The following is a 19,854-nucleotide window of genomic DNA, read 5'->3' as shown; positions in this document are numbered from 1 at the left end:
TGCATGGAGAGGATTTCTTGTTGTGGCGCCCACACATGGTCAAAACAATGAATACCCCTTTTGTTACAGAAGCTTAGGTTCTCAGACACTGTTTAGATTCATAAATGTTCAGTATCATCTGCATCAGCTGATGAATGACTCGATTTACTAACAACAAATATGTGATGTGTTTGGCTAAATTAACGAGTCAAGGGTTTATGACCCACAATTTACACACAAAATTAGTAACTGCTGAGATTTAAGGGACAAAACAGGATCATCAAACCAAGCTTAAGCTGGTCCCAGTGAACTCGTGCTATGCTATGTAAGGAGCACCTGAGCTACAGTCAGCCAACTGGAGTACAGACTTGAACACAAATCAGACTAAAAGCCTGATTTATTAATTACCTTTTAATGCATGAGCCTTGAGGTTGTGCAAATGGTGCCAGAGGAAAGAAGTTTCAGTAAATCCATTGTCCTTGGGAAGCGCTCAGTCTCTTAGAGTGAATGGCTAAGCATTAATTATTCAGCAGTAAGCCCAAACAAATGGCACATCTAGTGTCTCGGTGCCTGCGTCAGGGCCCCTCCTGGCAGTCGATGGGTAGAGCACACGCAGACAGGAGGAGCACACCTTTAGCATGCATCGCATTACATTCATAAATGCATGATACATAGCTTGTATCTCACCCACTCCTAAGTGCACTTCTGAAGCATGTCTTTCTACTGTATAACTGAGTATCTTTCAAGGTGTCCTCCTGCTGATACAGACATCAAAGAACAAGACCTATCTCCTTCGCTTTGATCCGTTCCAGTTCCAGCAGCACTCCTCGCAGTCTCCACCCATGGTCGCATCATTTTTGTTTGCAAATTGAACATTAAAGCTCTTCCAGTTTGGGCGACATCGAGCCATACGCTTTCTGTGAAAACCACCACATTTTTGTGGTGACTGTCACACAAACTGGCTGTGTGCAGCAACCCATCCCACCCACCTGAGGTGTGTGCTTAAATCCAAGTCTGGTTTTTAATGGAAGACTCTAACTACCATCAGGACACAGAGGAGTGTGGCAATCATGGAAGTCAAACATGCAGTAATTGTGTCATGCTGCAAAATGCTTCTACGTTCACAATCAAATGCACATCATGCCGACTGCCTTCCACATACTGTATGTATTTTACATGAAATGCAGGAACCTTGTGGTCTTTTTTCCCAGCTGCTCCATTGAGGGCGAACACATTCAGATCAAACTGAGGTTATTGTACTCAGCCCTGAAAAGCTTAGAAATATGGTATCTAAGCAGATTCTTACTCTGGATGGCATTACCTTGGCCTCCAGTAACGCTGTGAGGAACCTTGGAGTCATCTTTGACCAGTACATGTCCTTCAACGCACATATTAAACAAATATGTAAGACTGCTTTCTTCCATTTGTGCAACATCTCTAAAGTTAGAAACATCCTGTCTCAGAGTGACGCTGAAAAACTAGTTCATGCATTTATTACTTCCAGGCTGGACGACTGTAATTCATTATTATCAGGAAGTCCTAAAAACTCCCTGAAAAGCCTTCAGCTGATCCAAAATGCTGCAGCAAGAGTCCTGACAGGGACTAGAAAGAGAGAGCAGATTTCTCCTGTTTTGGCTTCCTGTTAAATCCAGAATTCAAAATCCTGCTCCTCACATACAAGGTCTTAAATAATCAGGCCCCATCTTATCTTAATGACCTTGTAGTACCATATCAGCCTATTAGAGCACTTCGCTCTCGCTCTGCAGGCCTACTTGTTGTTCCTAGAGTATTTAAAAGTAGAATGGGAGGCAGAGCCTTCAGTTTTCAGGCCCCTCTTCTGTGGAACCAGCTTCCAGTTTGGATTCAGGAGACAGACACTATCTCTACTTTCAAGATTAGGCTTCAAACTTTCCTTTTTGCTAAAGCATATAGTTAGGGCTGGACCAGGTGACCCTGAATCCTCCCTTAGTTATGCTGTAATAGACGTAGGCTGCCGGGGGATTCCCATGATGCACTGGTGTTTCTTCTTCACTCACTATGTGTTAACAGACCTCTCTGCATTGAATCATATCTGTTATTAATCTCTGTCTCTCTTCCACAGCATGTCTTTATCCTGTCTTCCTTCTCTTACCCCAACCAATCACAGCAGATGGCCCCGCCCCTCCCTGAGCCTGGTTCTGCTGGAGGTTTCTTCCTGTTAAAAGGGAGTTTTTCCTTCCCACTGTCGCCAAAGTGCTTGTTCATAGGGGGTCATGTGATTGTTGGGTTTTTCTCTGTATCTATGAAGCGCCTTGAGGCGACTTTTGTTGTGATTTGGCGCTATATAAATAAAATTGAATTGAATCTCCACCGAAGTTATTACGCACAGTCCACTACTTCTCTTTCATTCAAACTGCCGTTGCATCAACTGGGATTTTTTTTAAACAACTGACTGCAAAGCGTGAAGATTAAAGACAAATATGTCAGAACTAACAGTTACTAAAAATAATTCCAAGCAAAATGTGATTAAAAAAAATTCATGAAGAACATTATTTTTAAAAGTGATTTCAAATCGCCCCGTGAATATTCAACAGTTCTTACAAAGAGAGAGAATGACGGAAACCCACATTAGCGTCTTAGAGTGACAGTCATCATGTATGCCACAGCTGGCACTTTCATCTGCGAGGTAATAATTTAAAAGTCTCTGTGTTCTTCAGTGAAATGCTTGTGACTGTGAATATGTGAGAAAGGGTGATTCTGTCAGAAAGACTAAGAGTGCAAGACCTGCATATAGCAAACAGCGAGACCTGTGAGGAAAGGGATCCAACCATGCATGCTGAACACTCTCTGTCATAAACTATCCAAAAGGCTCTGTCTTACCTCTGCTTTTGATTGTGCACAACAGCACAATCCTCCAAATCATCTTTTTGGTGGTGAATGCTCACTGCATTCTCACAAAGGATAAATACTCGCTTTGCTAATCTATTTGCCAATTCATAAAACACAAAAGTAATGAAGCCACTTTATTATCCAAGCACAAAAAGGTGTTTATTTATCAAATGCTTGATATTCTGATTGGTCTGGTGGGTTTGGATACAAAATGTTCTGTTTGACTGTGATAAAGCAAACAATAGATGGGTCTTCAGCTCCTGGCAGTATCTCATGTGCTTATATACAGTTATGTGGCATTTTATAATATAACATGTTAGAAGTGTTTTTATTTATAATCTTCAAACAAATTAGTAAACAATGATTTAAAGTGAATGTTATGAAATGTAAAAGAAGCAGCACATATCATAAGTAGAAATACTAGAATATAGTCAAACTGCATTTCAGTAAAGTACTTGAGTACTTTCTATCACTGATGCATCGTAAGACTAAACGACTCTAGCCCAAAGCCATTTGAGATGGGCTAGTGAGGGTCCAGACATAGTTTGGAGGGCGGTACCATCACATGACCTCCCTGTGGACACGCCCCCATTGATCAGGACAAAAGCCAAAACTTTTCAGGGGTGACTGTGTAACACCTGTGACTTATAACATAATTCCTTAGATGGGATCATGGGATACTGAATAAAAATGTGGAAAAATCTAATATTCCTCAATGATTTTAGGATAGTTTCCTTTATATGCCTAATCTTACTCATACTAAACTAATTACCACAGCTGCAGCCCCCCACGCTTCCCCCTGCACACAAGCTATTATAGTCCACCAAAGCAGCGCAGGATGATGATTGGCGGGGCAGATTAACGTGACTGGCAGCGGCTACAAACATGCCCAGCGGCGTGCCGTCACCACCCACACTCGGGCAGCCATTCGCCCTGTTCTCCTACCCAGTGTCAGGTCTGCTACTGTTTACATGTCAGACTCTATTTACTCAGCGTGGCCTTGCAGTCTGTTTGCAGTGGATCAGGAAAATTTCCTGTCTTACAGCCTCAAACTCTGCATAACAGGATTCAACAAGTGTTTCTGATGAGGCACAAGGGCCTGTACACCTGTAGCTCAGACAGAGAGTGACAAAAAGTTAAGAAGCTACATCACAATCAACATGTGTCACCTCTCACAGTGATAAGAAAACAGTTAAAGAGACATGCAAATGCAGATCTGTTGTGCAAGTGACTCTCAAACACCCTTTTTTTTGGCATCACAGAACTAACAAGCCAGCACGCAAGGGGTTACTGAACATTAAGGGTTCACGGTCGAGCAGGTTTCTGAAATCAATCAGTTTCACGGACCGGACACATCTCAATGAAAACAGGCCGTGGTGATGAGCAATGATGTTGCCATGACAACAGGAAGGCTGAGCGTGCAGCCTGGCTTCGGTATCTTCAGGCGTGCGGCAGGCGGCACCCAGACGGTTTGGGTTTTTAACCTTTTAAGTGGCAGAAAGCAAGCTGCGGTTTCAGATGGGATCATGGAAAAATGGGGGCTGTGGGCGTGGGTGGATGGGTGAGGCGTTTGTGAAGAATTGGGGGTGTGGGGTGTCGGTGGGGGGCACAACAAAGTCAGGCATCATTTAAAACTGTGCCTCAAAGCATACACAGGGGAAATGGAAAAGCTAGTGGGTGGGCTGTTTGTTCTGTTTTGTTCTTTTTTTTTGTTACCCTCCTAATCCAGCCATGGCCAACTACAGAGACATGAGAGGGACAAACAAACAGGTTAACACAAATACACACAGAGACACACAACCAAAATACATTCACTTTTCCTTTTCAGAATCATAATCAACCAGAAATGTTCAGACTTCCTACTATTAGAGACACACACACACACCAGTGGACATGCTGACAGTCACTCTTAAAACACACTGCATGCAGATTAAAGAGACAGCACTGAGAGTGAGAAGAGAACAGGATGGCTACAACAATAGAAACAGTGTGGGGAGCTCAGAGAAACACGCCTGCTACCACTGACTGCTGGCACATGAACACTCGCATACGAGCTGGTTAAAGGAACAGCTCAGACTTTGGGATTTGAGCTTACCTGCAGAGACAAACACATGAAAGGCTTTCTGACAGCTATAGACGGCTGATCTGACACAGAGCTATGCCCTGGTGCCACTCATTCTGCTGTTAATGAAGCTGTCATGTGGAGAATTGCCACACTCGTTGTGATATCATTGTAAACAAATGATCTTGTGCAAGACAAAACTATAGCATCTGAAAATGTACCTCTTTACCTTACAATATAAAACACCTTGAGGGAACTATTGTGTATGAATGTGAGAGTGAATGAATAGTGGCATTATAAAGCGCTTTGGGTGCCTTGAAAAGCGCTATATAAATCCAATCCATTATTATTATTATTATTATTGTTGGGATTTGGCGCTATATAAATAAAACTGAATAGAACTGAATCTATCAGCTAAACATCGAGCAATTTACCCTTAAATTTGTAGCACTGTTTGCAAGGTGGATGTTTTGGTCGGTCCATTTGTGAAATAGTGCATTTATTATGGGGCATGCTTTTACAGCATTTGCCATCTGCGAGCATTAAAGACTTTGAATGATCGGAAAGAACTTTTGCTCGGTGAGCAATCACAAATTTTTTCCAAAATATCTCCCCAGTGGCTTATCCAGTCTTTAAGTGTGACATCATTAGCCGTGCCTGAGCCCAAACTCTGCTTCAGGTCCCAAAGTCAAACAAACACTGCGGCATCACTGAAAGTCGTCTAAATTCTTTCATCTGTAATAGAATGATCAGCGTTCTGCTCTACCAGGTGTAACAATTAAGTTTAACATCCAGGCATCCATGAAAACAGAATTTAGTAAATTTAACGGAGTTAGAAGTTAGCAGGAAGTTAGCTCGCTAGTTTCCACCTAAGCATGATATAGCATGTTCTGACTGAGAGATTTCTGAAAAAATTCAAACGTACAGCTCTGCTATCACTTCCAACATAAATGAAAAATGGCCTGTATTTGTAAAGCATGGAGACATAAAACTAAACAGCAGTGACGTTTGTAGGGTCACTGAAGTTGAGCTAGCTGGTATATAATGATGTGCTACGTGATCGCTAGCTATGCTAACAGAGGGATGTTAGCATAACATTAACTGTGAAGCTGGAGGATGAACGCTAACTTTTTTCCACTCGATAAAAGTTAACGTGAAGGTTCCTGATGGTTAGAGACAAATGCAATCGCATGGCAGGATGCTGTAAACGGACCAGACTTCAGTCAGGAGAACAACTGAGATAATCCATCCACAATTGACTATGTGCACGTTAGCATATGCTACTTCCGGTGCAGAAACTCCTGTGGGGAGCTGTGTTTCCGGTGTCCTATTCGCGCCTGGTTTACGGTCCAAAACAAGTTAAGCAAATGAATGAATCAAGCGGCGATTTACATTTCTATAGATGTCTCGGGCATTTACCCAATATATCTGTAAATGATGTTCATCGACTTGTCGATATTTTTCCCCCGCGCCTCAGAGCAAAAGAGAAAAGGGATTCAAATGTTATATTTCTCAGCTGTCCCTCATTTATCGCGGGTGTTATGTTCTAAAAATAACCAGCGATAGGTGAAATCAAGTAGGTCACACTGCTAACGATCGATGCAGCGATTCTGTACTGTACAGGAGAGACGTCACGGAGGAGATCGTCTGCAGCGATCAGGACACAATGTGACGTAAAAAAAAAAGCATGCAAACTTGCACTAAAAAATCCGTGAAACAGCGAGGTGAAAGGTGAACGTTATAGCGAGGGACCGCTGTAATTTGGAAGGTAAGTCACAACATACCCTTCGTACATAGTAATGTATAGAAACCGTTACCAGCAATCATTCGTTTTTTGTGTGGCTTTTTTCACGGTTTGTTAACATGCTGTGTAGGTGTGTACTTGACTAGCTGATCTCGACATAATGGGGAAACATCTGGTTTGACTGTTCTTCACCTGTAGTTTGAATGCTGAACATTTGCCTGTTTAAATCATAAGACCAGTCACTATACAGAGATGTGCTTCTGAGTGTGGACGAGGTGTCTTCTGCTGCAGTGATGCAGTTCTGCTTGTGCTGAGTGATGTAAACAACTGATCGATCTAAACGCTTTAAACGTCAAAATTGATCATTAGATTTTTTATGACACAACAGCGGTGAGTTTTCCCACCTCTGCTCTTTGTAACTTAACGCCATCTTTCCGTTTTCGAGTTTTGGACATGATTTTGGAGGATATCTTCGCAGTAGCGATTGACCGCAAAGTAAAGCTACCGGAAATGCACAACCCCACATCCGGTCTCAAACCAGGAAGTAAGCATTGTCTCGTGCACAGGGTCAATACGAGGTTAGTCATTCATATACTGCTGCATGGGCTGGGCTGTAGTTGCATCGTAAGGGCTTACAAACTGAGCTTTAAAAACGGAGAGAGGCCGACAGTGATCACCGACTGTTTTTAGGGGCTTTTTGAGATTAAATAGAACAAGATACAAAGCACTAAAACATGTTAAAAACACAACAGCCTTAATAAACTCTGAGTAGTTTGGACCCAGAAGCAGGGTTCATACGTCATCACTTAAAGCCCAGATAGTTCTTTTATCACTCTTTCACAGATCCAGTATTACCTTTAGTTACTTTCAGTACTGAATATATAATAGGTCACCCTAGCGGACTCGGGGTTTAGGGAACATCTCTAAGTTTGTGTCTGTAGAGGGACAATCAGAAATTAAAACGTATTTGTTCAATAAAAAAAAAAGGACTGAGATTTTTTGAGATTATTAAGGAAAGCACAACAGTTTTGAAGGTCATATCATATGAACACACAGTTCAACATAATTGAATATAATTTGCATTTTCTATCAGTTTTCCTGTTTTTGTCACAAGACGATGATACTGCACACTAGAGAGGTCAGTTACTTCCAAGAGCACAAAACTCAATAACATCTACAAATGTAAGGGCATAAAATTAGGTAAAGCAGATATGCTCCTGTGACAGGGTTCACCTCTGTGGTTTCAGTGACTGTGATCAGAAACAATCCCAGTTCACATCCAGCTGTTGCTTCTTCATCCAGCTTGCTCATTGAAATGCAGTGTAGAGGTCTGAGGTCAGTGTTATAACTAGAGATGGACCGATCCGATATTACGTATCGGTATCGGTCCGATACTGACGTAAATTACTGGATCGGATATCGGAGAGAAATAAAAAATGTAATCGATCCATTAAATATTAAAAAAGCATCTCACAAAAGTTGCGACACGGCGTAACTCGGCTCATAACCGTAGCATGTCGGAGCAGTGTGCTCACCTGATAGAGGAGCTGTGAGTATTTGTAGCCTCGCTACCAAACCAGCATTTCATCTCCGATGAAGTTACCCCAGAGAGAAGTAAAGCAAGTGTGTAAGTTCATCTCTGAATGTTTGTAAAGCATTCCAGCGTTAAGCTTAACAAGCGATATATGGAGCGACTGCGTCTTCTTGCTGCTACTTCAATCATGAAACTGCTTAATGATCAGCTGATCAGCTTTTCCGTCGTGAGTCCGTCTCTCTTGTTTGTTTATTGCTCACTTCGCGCCAGAAAGAGGAAACCAGCAGCTGAACAACAGCAGAACGTTTAAGCTTGATCAGCTGTTGTTAGAATTTATTTTATATTACTTTCTACACCAGGATCTTTTTCTACGCAGCTGACGTAACTGTGCAGGGGCGATCTAGCAAAGCTTAGCCAATAGTCAATGGTAACTTTATCGTCCCTAACGGGAAATTGATTTGCAGTATGTCCGTACAAACAAACAAACAGACAACCAACACGTCACCTCACCAAGAGCCCTGTGTACAGGAGCTGCATGCAAAAAGATATTTTGTTAAAAGGGTTGGCGTAATAAGCAAATGCTTCAGCCAATACCTTTTGATTAGCCTTGTCTCATGCTTTCTTGCTTGGTGGTAGATCTTTGTTCTGTTTTCACTGAGATATTTGAATGCTAATCAATAAAAATCAAATCAAATAATATAATATAAGCCTGATAAAACAACCTAGATTTTTCATCAAAAAAGCACAATGTGCAATGGCAACAACACTCATGGTTTAGTGTTATTAACTATGATAATAGCACTAGGTACAAAAGACAGTCTATGTCTCTTTGTCTTCACTGCAGGCACTTTATAACGACGACCTGATGGAAGCAGTTGAAAATCATTAAAGAGAGGGTGATCTGAACACAACAGGACAGAGGCTGCCTTGCTCAGCACCGGCCTGTTATAAAAGTCCACAAGCTGGACCTGAGACCTCCCTGAAATCTTGACAGACACTTTAACCAGGTTGTTAAGTCTGGTCTTATTATTCAGGGACATATTACCGTACCAAGCAATGATGTGTAATTGTTTGAGAGTAGCACTGACTCCAAACAACCGTCAGGATTGCCAATAATAAAACCATGCGAAATAAAAAACCCATCTTCATTAAAAGAAGTTCCACAAAGCACAAGCCGATGCTATAGGATTTCCTCAGGCAAAAAAAAAAAAAAAAGATAAAATAAAATAAAGGAATAAAAGAATGAAATAAAAAAAGTAAAAACACTGACAGACAAAGACAACCTGCTGGTCGCCGCAAGAGCAGCGCCCTCTCCTCCTGACTGAGGCCTGGGACGACTGCCACCGGGAGCCGGGGGGGCCGATAGGGCATTAACAGGGAAAAGGGGGCACAAAGACATACTTTTCTTTCTTATTCTCATTTAAAATGTCGAGCTTTTAATAAATAATTATCTGAATCTTACACCCAAAGTTTTAATCTGATGTAAAATGTATAGAAGTCAATTACTGTATATAGTAACTGTTAAGTCTAATATACCCTAGTAAGCTATAGCACTTTTTCCTTTGGGAAGGTACCATCTGTGCAGTCTGCAGTTCTGTTGAAGAAAGATGTTGAATCTATTTAATTATTCTTGAAAAATTATTTATTTCTGTGCATTTTTTTTCACACTGCATCAAATTAAAGTTGATTACGTTGATTAAGCATCATGGGGTGGAGGGTGGTTCCCTATTTCTTTTTGCTGGGAGTTGGAACCCTATTAGTTAGGTTGCTTAATATTTCTGCTAAGTACTCTTTAAAATACCAGAATAGGGAGGATGGTGTAGGTTTAAGTTTATTAGATTGATCAGTATTGCTGAACTATGAAATATTTTGGGTGCAGTGTATTTTTTACATACAGGTATAACAGAATAGCTTTAGTGTTGTTGTTTATTTAAACTTGAGTATGAACTTATACAAAATGCAGCAAGATATTAAAAAAACTGTTTTATTGATTAAAAAACACTATATCAGATTCATATCGGTATCAGCAGATATCCAAATTTATGATATCGGTATCGGACATAAAAAAGTGGTATCGTGCCATCTCTAGTTATAACTCACATTATTGACATGTTCCCTGGATATAAAGAAAGTGTTCGGTTGTTAGCTGTGCACTTCGTTTGGCCAAAGCTACCCCCTGAAAATCCTTACAACATCACGCCGTGCACGGCACCCTGCACAGAGGTGAACCCTGTCGCAGGATGGATTTCAGCTTGTCTTTGATTTATGGGTCCCTGAACACAGTGAGTTAGAAAGAAAACTGGGACTGCAGCAGATCACAACCCTGAGACGTTTTACAACTTCCTCAGCAGGTAATATTTATCACATACAACTACAAAAGGAAAAATATGTGGAAATCATCTACTGCTGTATATATCTGTGAAGGTTCTCAGTCATCCAGGTCATCGTAGTCAAAGGAGCTTTCAAAGAAAAGCGTCTGGACTTCTTTAAGTTGCTTGAAGACGTTTCACCTCTCATCCGAGAAGCTTCTTCAGTTCTAAGGTCAAATGGTGGAGAGTCCCAGATATAAACCTAGTGGGAGTTTCCCCCCACAGAGGGACAAAAGGACCCCCTGATGATCCCCTAATCGCCTGAGCCAAGGTGTGAAACTGGGTGTGGGTCCCAATCAGCCAGAGTTTCAGGCATAGCTGGACTGGCCATCGGGCATACCGGGCATTTGCCCGGTGGGCTGCTGGCGATTTTTTGTTTTTATGGGCCGATCGATTTTTTTTTTTTTTTTTGGAAGGGTATAAATAATGAAAGGTGTTGGATTGGCCAATTGGTCATGATCAACTCTGGGCTGGACCAATTACAGCCGAGGAGGTCGGCTGCACCCTCCCCCTTGTTTAGCAATCTTATAGACGAACTAAAGAAAATGGAGAACAAAAAAAGGAAAGGAGGTGCAGAAAAAATTAGGGCCAAAAAGAAACAAGCCCTTCAGGCAGATGCTGCCAAATGTGTAAAAATAACTGAATTGTTTGGCGGTAGCTATGGCATAGCTTCCACAGATTTAGCAACATCAGCAAGTGGTGGAGGCCAGCAGGTGGATAAGGGAAAGGGGAGGCAAGAGGAGGAGAGACCGAGGCGGCCGCCGGTCATAGTGGCAGAGGAACTGAACTTCAGGTAAGAAGTTATGACCTGCTGTCTGTCTGTGTCAGATATAAACTAATTTTAGTTGTAGTTTGTTTTCGTTGTGCTGACTTTTTACAGTCGCTTAGAATAACTGGTACTGCGTACTAGCTAGCATGACGGAGTTTAAATACTGCTGGGCGGGTGCTATGAAGTTACTGATAGTACATTTTATTTTATGCTTAAGGTTAGTTTCTCAAACTCCTCAAAATCTTAACAAATTGTGCCAATCCTTACATGTTGCACCAGGCTGATTTATCATCAAAAGTGGAGAAGTCTGTGACAGAGGAGACAGAAGAGCAGCAGAGAGAGATGGAGAGATGACTTTATGTCATCCGTGAGGGATGCATTTGACATGTGTTTCACATATTATAGCCCAACAAGTTACTTATAGCAATTTAAATACGAGCAATCAGTTTTTGGCAAATACCGGAAATCAGTTTTTGGCAGACAATCACTTTTTGGCACAACACCGGCTATTGCAGTTAATAATACAACAGCTTCTTGCCATTTTTTGTGTTTCTTTTTATCGCTGTGTAACTGAGTTCAATTGAAAGCCTGCATGTGCTAGTACCTCTTGCCACAAGTTCCCAGAATCCTTTGCGATTTTACCCCTGAATGACGTCACAATTTTGGTGGGCCGGTCTCTAGTCAAAATGCCCGGGCCGATTTTTTGTCCCAGTCCAGCCCTGGTTTCAGGTGAGCTCATTGTGAAACCTGGCCCCACCTTATCATGCAAATTCCTGAGATCAGATGGCCCAGGATGTGAGTGGGCGTCTGGACTTCAAGAAGCCAGATGCTTCTCTATTGTACTGGTGGCAGGAAAATACGGTTGGTTAGTGTTGCTACAGGAAGACAGACGTATGCGTGTTGTAAACACGAGCATTCATCTCCATCTACTCCGTCCTGCTACTAAAGCGACGCGGAGACTAACTCAATATTTACCTCTTACACGTCTGCTCCTTCCTCTGTCAGCAGGGTAATCGCCAAGAAACACTTCCAAGAAATTAGCAGCCACGTCTGGAGGAACAAAAGGCTGGAAAGATTGAATTTTGTCCCCATCAGTTAGAGTTTCCATTTACAGATTAATGATATGAAATAAATCCAAGCTCAAATTTGTGTGGGAACGTCAGCCTTTTCACACACAGGAAAAATTCCCTGCCGTCATCCTCGCTCAAAGTCTGTTGATGGACTGAAAGAGGAGGACAAGCGATCTGGGGCGAGGTCACCTGCCCACCCACACACTCTCATCCTGCCCAGCACCTCCACTTTGGTAAAATTATAGAGTCAGACTCTGAAATGACGAGTGAAAGGACATTTACATTTCCTGCTGATCTTTGAGGACTCCTCTGACCTGAGAACATGGGCTCGTAGCAATTCCACGAGTGAACAAATTTACACTGATATTCTGGCTTTTCTGCAATTTTTCACAGTTTTCAGAACTGGAACAATTCTTATCTCACCACAGAATTATGATAGAATTAGCGTATCAGTACAACATAATTAAGAAATGTATGTTTGCCTTATCACCTGCTGTTACGGCAAACTTTGTCTGATGAGTTGTTGTGCGAGGCAACAACTCTGCTTTCTTTATTTAAACATCAGCCTCATGGTGGTCCTGCAGACGCTGAAGAGGAGGAATGATATAATGGTGAAAACGGACTCTGCTGTTCTCTTTTTAGATGGATGAGCTGCTGCGTGAAGAAGGCAGAGCCTGATTCAGCTTACTGATGAAAGGAAAAGCAAACGCTCAAACATACTGAGGGGAAATTTATCAATGAGCAGGATGTGTGGTGAATATATAACAGCAGCTCTTATTGTTCTGTACAGACGCGGTACGATAAATGCTCGAAGCACAGAAATCTACTTTGTGCTTACATGTTTTCACCAAAAAAGATAAAAGCATATTTTCCCTCAGCTGTAGGTTATATCTAGCCTAATATCAGCCTGTGGGCGGAGCATTTGTGCCTGACTTACGGACGCCTTCAGAGCCTCCGAGGATTATGGGTGAAAAAGCTAAAGAGCTGTACTGGATGCAACAATCGTGCCGTGGTGAGGATATTCAGTTTCCAAGTGGCACTGCAGGAGCCTTCACCACCTTTCTATTGGCCGATCTTCTCTGAGATGATTTTGTCCCCGGTTTAAAGACCAGTGGTTGTTGACATTTTGGATATTATATATGCTGTAAAAACTTACAAATGTGGGAAAACCAACTTCAGAAAGAAATAAAAACAATATCAGCTAACAGATATTCAAGTCCATCCAACCTCTCCAGGGTGGCGGGTGCTGGAGCCTATCCCGGCTAGCTCAGGGCGCGAGGCGACAGGTGGCCAGCCTGTCACAAGGCTGAGACACAACCACTCACAGCTGTGGGGATTCAAACCCAGGACGTTCTTGTTGCTGTGCTTACTGCGCTGCCTGTATTTTTTCAAAATGTATTTATTTTAAATAATGCTAAGAGAAATATTAATCTTGTACTAACATCAAGATCACAGTGTGTTGAAACAAATAGTTTTATTAAATCCACAGATGGATGATCAAGTAGTGCCGCTGGTGTCGCAGAGAGAAACAAGCTGGCATCAGAGCTTTGACACAGCAGCTGCAGCAACAATGGACACCAAGACAAAATGCTCTTTTTGAAAGGCTGATGAAGGAGGTGTGAGGAGTGGCGCTGGCATTGCAAAATATCACAATACTGTCAAGCAGAACTCTGATTCACGTCCACAGTGGGAGCCTCGTTTTAGCACTGCGTTTTTTTATTTATGTTTCTTTTTCATTCACTGTGGTTACAACAAACAGCTCCATTACAACAAAGTGGACCTAATTTATCATGCCTTTTTCTATACATAATATATGCATGTAACAGTAACAATATACTGTTACTGTAAAAGCTTCGTTTCAGACAGTTTTCTTCTCTATCTGTGGCTCTCTGATGTCAAACACATCCGATATGATTGATGTAGTCTTCTCATGATAGTACTATCTGCCTTACATTTATGAGACAGCGAATCAGAAGACAGTTAGTTAAAAATGTCAGACAGTGCATGAGCAGAGAGACTGCACAGAGTCCCAGCACGACATAAACAAGGTTTCATTTGAACTGTAAATTATGCCAGGTCACTCAGGTACGAGTGGAGGAAGAATAATGTGATACTGGCACGTTCCTTTAACCACGCACAGTGAAACATGATGCCGTTCATTTCTATGTGACAGATTTGAGCCCTGGTTTGTATATATATCATAAATGTGGCCTCAGCTATGAGCACTTCAGGAGCTCTTCCAGCCCCCCTGACCTCTAACCACACCCTGAACAGTGATGTCAGGTCAGATGTTCGTTGCCCTGACACTTAGATCAAACCTCGCCAGAGCGCTTTGTTCCTGCGTCGCTGTCTTTGTGTTTAATTACCCTTCAAATCACCTACATCACTCAAACCTGTGCAGCAGCAGCATGCTGTCTGAGACATCCTGAAGACTGTGAGGCATCATTTCCATTTACACAACATGACATCACAACTTGCTCATATTCCCTCTTACAGCACATCAATCAGCCAATGAGGGAACAATTTGCCCCAGAATATACCAGCAGCCTGAGGCGAGCTTACCACAGCTCCTGCTCTGAAAGCAGACAGGCAGCTGTTCCAGATGTGGACTTCTGCAGAGAGACTGAATGAACTATTCCCAAACTTTTGCTGATTGATTTATAACACCTGAGGGCAGCGTGTGCTTGTCTGGGTTGGTTCTAACATCTTGGTGTTGCACATTCAGTAAACAACAAGCCTCGTGAGCCGGGTGGTTAAATCCTTTGATTTCACATTGTGCTCGAGTCTAAAATAACTAAAAGATGAGCAGAAAGGAAAGATGAAGATGCCACATGCGGCCTATAAGTTGACATCACTATTATTCCCAGCACGAGGCACTGCTCTAATTTTAGAAAAGATGAAAGTCCCACACATTTCTTTGGAGCAGTGCTGAGATGCAGTTTATTAGAAAAGGCTGGCTGTGATCTAAATAGTGTCAGTGATGGAGTGATATTTCCCAAGCTGGGGCCGATAAACAGGAAGCACTGAGAGACAGATACAGGATACAACACTGCTGCTATGAATATCCACCCTGACGGTGTTGGCACCTTGTTTGATCATGACTGGAAAAATCTGCTTATTTTTAAAGTGGCATAATTAAATCTGGAAATCAGCAGGACTCGCTATAAAGCAATGGGTTCTTCCTATTCACAGTAAAGCTTTGGTTGCAAAGAAAACACTTCAGGAGCGCAACGCTCACATTTTGGGGGAGGTGGACAAGTTTCGAGACAACTTGCCAACTTGTGAATTTGACTCATGCAGTGAAACTGTGGAGCTACCCTTAACAGCGTGAGCTGCTGTTTGTTTCTGTGAATGAAAGGCAAAGAGTTAGCAGAGTGGAGCTCATTGTGTGTTTTGGAGAGCCTCAGACGCAGCGGTGCGCTCTTACCCTCGCCGCCCTGGATGAGTAGGGGTCCTCGAACAGATTCCAGATTACCGGCTGCCACTTCCTCCACAGGCTGACATTCCCGTCGGCAGCCACGTCCTCGATGCCGAGTCTCTTCCCTATCTCGTCGTCCTCGTCTCCGTTGTCCACGTTGAGCTCGAACACGTCCAGAGCCTCCTCCGCGTCCCGGTGCTGTCGGTATGTCATCCAACAGCAGGGCTCCACGTCCGTCTCATCGATGCCCCAAAAGGAGAGCTCCTCCTCGAACAGCGGTCCGCACACATCCGCCGGGCAGTGAAGCTTGCCGGTGCGGTAGTAGTTGAGCACGTAGGCGAAGACGCCCGGGTGACGGTCGAAGAAGTACTCGTTGGTCCGCGCGTTGTACTCGATGAAGCCGGGGACTTGTTGCAGCTGATCCAGCACGGAGTCGATGTCCGAATCGGAGGCGAGCAGGGCCAGTCGCGTCCCCGGCAGCGTCTTTAAGGTGGTTTTGTAGGTCTCGTGCCTCGTCCCCCCGACGTTGAGGATTATCCTCTCGTTGTCGTCAAACTTGCCCATCGCTCTGTATCAGACATGACTTGATGAAAGCGGGGGAAGTTGGCGAGTGCAGTCTGAAGGTTTAACAGCGAGCCTGACGCGCACACACCCACAGCCCTGTTCACAAAAGCTCCGGGATTTTGGCCGCCGTGCGCAGCATCTCCGATTTCACTCACCCGTCGCTGTCGTATCTTTTGGGGGGGGCGAGGAGGACATCCATCTTTTGTTGACGGATATTTCACAGAGACATAAGGAGTCTGTTTGTATCCCGCTATCTGTTCAGTCGGCCGGTCGGTCAGTGCTGGGAGTGATGAATGATCTCAGCCGGTGGCTCCAAACAGACTGAGCTCCTCATGCCGTTGCGCGTCTCCGGCGTCCAAGACGCACAGCCGCTCGTCATCGTCGGGCTCGTTACTTAAAATGTGTAACGTGTCGACACCTTACATATTATCACATGATTAAAGTCACCCATTGTGGCACCGCCTCACTCTTTGCTTCAGAAAATCAGGACGTTGATCTGCGCCCGTCTTCCGTGCCGTCACGGTTTGGACTCGATCAAAGAATCTGAAGAGGAAATTTCCACCCAGGAAAGAAAAAGAGCCTCCAGGAGGCTCCAGTTTCAGCACAGATCGCACAGCTCGCTGTGAGTGATGGTTTAAATACTCCCATCTAGAGGACTTCATGTGTGTTCATGCAGAGGCAACACCACAGAGACACCTGTTGTAAAGGTTTGCCTATAAATGTGTGCAGATGAATGAAATACTGACCTTAAAGAAGACATCTGTCCTCCTGACAGCACATCACACGCACAGTAGCGAAAACACGTGACAATAAAGTAAGTATTAGTTTAGTCATGACGCTCAACTAAACAGGAGAATAACAGGGGCCGACACACAGACAGTAATCATGTAACCAGGGCACCGATTAAAGCTTTAGTGCGTAAAGGGCAGGCTGGGACGGAGGAGCTGATCCGTCCTCTGCCACCACAAAACCAAAACTGTGTTAACAGTGGCAGAAGAAGCAACAACAGCTGTCTCTGCATTGTACAGGTGGTGCATTACAAAATCTAGCTGGACAGAGACAATTATGGCTCAGATACTGAATAAAACCTGCATAGAAAGTGTTTGTTTACAGCAGCACTTAGTATGTTTGTAAATGAAAAGCCAAAGTAAAGACTTCACATTTATATCACACAAAGGAGCATTTTTATGTTTTTTTTACAAAGGACAAGAAAATCTTTGCACAATCCCGACGAAGAAACAAAGTGACCAGCGAGAAAACTGAAGGCAGTAACTTCCTTTCACAATCAGCTTAATAGGTGTCATAAAAATTGGGTTCTGTTTTTTTAATATACATTTTAAAGTGCAAATCATACTTGACAACATTCAGTGACATACAGTTATAATATAAAATTCATATTCTATAATCGTCTGGGATAACTGTGGTTGCAGATGAGCCAGTATCGTGCAACTCTGCATGTAGTTTTCTTTACTCTGATATAAAACTCTGTGTAGCTTTTTCCTTTACTACTGTTATGTTTTTGATGTATTCTTTATTTATTGATGAAAGCAAACGAGGCCCTGCAGAGCTGTCTCAGACTCACCAGTCTGAGCATCCTTCCATGTCAAAACCAACACACAGAACTGGTTACCACTGCAGCTGTGTATCTGTGTGACCGATGTATCCGTTCCCATCTTCAACCTTTGAAAAAAGGAACCTCAAAGGCCTGAGACCTAACCACAGCAGCCCACTTTACTCAGGCTGCCATCGAGTCTCAGATGCGTGGAGTGGTAACATCAGTAGTACAACTTGTAACAAAAGTACCATAAAGTACTTCATGGTGTGAACAGAAGTCATAGCAGCAGTTCAAATATAAGCTGTATATGTACTTTAGTGTCAAGGTAAAGTGTTGCTTATTCACAAATTATTTGTGATGTTTTTGCATCAGGTGGCAAACGTCAGTGACAAAACCAAGAACTTTCCTTTTCCTCAGTGAAACTCATTTAACAGCATTTGCGTGGTTTTCAGCCAGCAGGTTTTACAGCTGAGACGCTGCCAACCAGAGTGCACGAGCAGGAAACAGTGACATCTCTCAGCAATCCAAGCACAGCTCAATCAACAAGTAGACACAGCAGCTGATCTGTCTGTAATTACATGCATCATTATTCCCTGACGTACGGCTGTTCAGTGAAACTCTGAGTAACCGAGTTACTCTCCCTCTTCATCACATCTATAAAATCTGGGATCAGAATGAAACACAGAGTATTTTAGTGGGGCTGATGTTGGTCTCTCATTTGGTCTTGGTTAGCTTCTAACTGCACTGGCAGATAGAGAGGGAGGAAGTGGAGCGAACAGAGCTCCAACAGAGCTCTTTACGAACCCCTGTGAATGATCCCCACAGCAGCAAAACATTCAGCACACTGTAGCACATCAGTCAGACACAAACACCACAGGACAATCAGACACGTTTCACCCTTCATTTCTTTATATTGTTCTGGGAAAATTGAAATAGGCCCCACTCATCGTATAATTACTACTAATTACTTACTACTTCTACTTCTACATAGTACAGGATATTCCATAGTATACTATCAAATGTTTGCAAACCTCATTTCAGGATTATGTTACCTTCAAAATCAACTTAAATAGCTGGATGACCTAAGAATAATGAATTATGACAGATTTTAATGTAATGCACCAGTTTTAAGGTGGACTTGAATTTTCAATCCTAATCAAAGGGTTAATCATGTTGAACAACTTGTGAGGAGAGAATCACACTGCTTCTAGTCAAGGTGTTTGGAGGAGCGAAGTAGTAACTGTGTTTACTGTAAAGTGTTTTAATTCATGCAAACGATCATTTCTCAGCTCAAGGGGCTTTGCAAGATTTTCTCCCTTCTTTAGGCCTGACACTTATTTTTGTCCTCTACATTCCTCAACTTTCTTTAGGACACATTGCAGCAGTTTGGGAAACACTTTGCTACTTCTGTTTTTTGCCTGTCAGATTATGTAGTCTTTGATATTTTGCATAGATTTTAAAAAAAAAGGGAGCAAATTATATTTTTGCAACAGGCTGCTAAAAACTAAGGTGCCCAATTTAAAATAGGTTCTTTTTATGTTGTAAACACAACTCTGGTTCATCTCTTGAGTTAGCTGTCTTTTTATATTTCAGTTATTCGGAGGTCAGTTTTAAGTAGTTCAACTACCAAAAACCAAACAAAGAATAATCCTCTGAAATGTTCAGGCACAAGGACTCAAAATGGGTGAAAAAGCAGCCAATGTCCAAAGGAAAACTTTGAAAGATTTGAGAACTACGGCTCAAGAAGACTGGCAAACAAAAAGAAATGCGGGGCACAGTACCGTACACCATATAGTGAATGTGGTTTTAGGACAGTGGGCGTCGGCTTTGCCTGGAATTCTTGTTGATCACCACCAGAGGTCGGATCAGGTCACGAACTCTTTCTGTCATAACGTTTCTCATTTTCCACAATGTGCCTTATC

At 42.7% G+C, this 19,854-nt stretch overlaps 1 protein-coding gene across 4 annotated transcripts in view; it reads right to left on the bottom strand.

The window, feature by feature from the left end:
• The window catches only part of kcnc2 (potassium voltage-gated channel, Shaw-related subfamily, member 2), a 120,244-nt gene extending 103,162 nt beyond the window's left edge, over positions 1-17,082 (bottom strand). For 3 of the 4 annotated variants that reach the window (XR_013093996.1, XR_013093997.1, XM_076876265.1), the window contains exon 1: positions 15,823-17,082. Coding sequence is in view for 2 of the 4 variants with exons in the window: in XM_076876265.1 (XP_076732380.1) it covers positions 15,823-16,377 (555 nt within the window). In the remaining 2 variants the exon portion in view is untranslated. The remainder of the gene's footprint in view (positions 1-15,822) is intronic. The other variant, XM_076876266.1, reaches the window with a different exon arrangement.
• Positions 17,083-19,854: the final 2,772 nt, after the last annotated feature.

The sequence above is a fragment of the Maylandia zebra genome, linkage group LG17 (genome assembly GCF_041146795.1).
Source record: "Maylandia zebra isolate NMK-2024a linkage group LG17, Mzebra_GT3a, whole genome shotgun sequence".
Taxonomy (NCBI): Eukaryota; Metazoa; Chordata; class Actinopteri; order Cichliformes; family Cichlidae; genus Maylandia; species Maylandia zebra.
The sequence above is the reverse complement of the archived record's forward strand: the minus strand, read 5'-3'. Positions and strand labels throughout refer to the sequence as shown.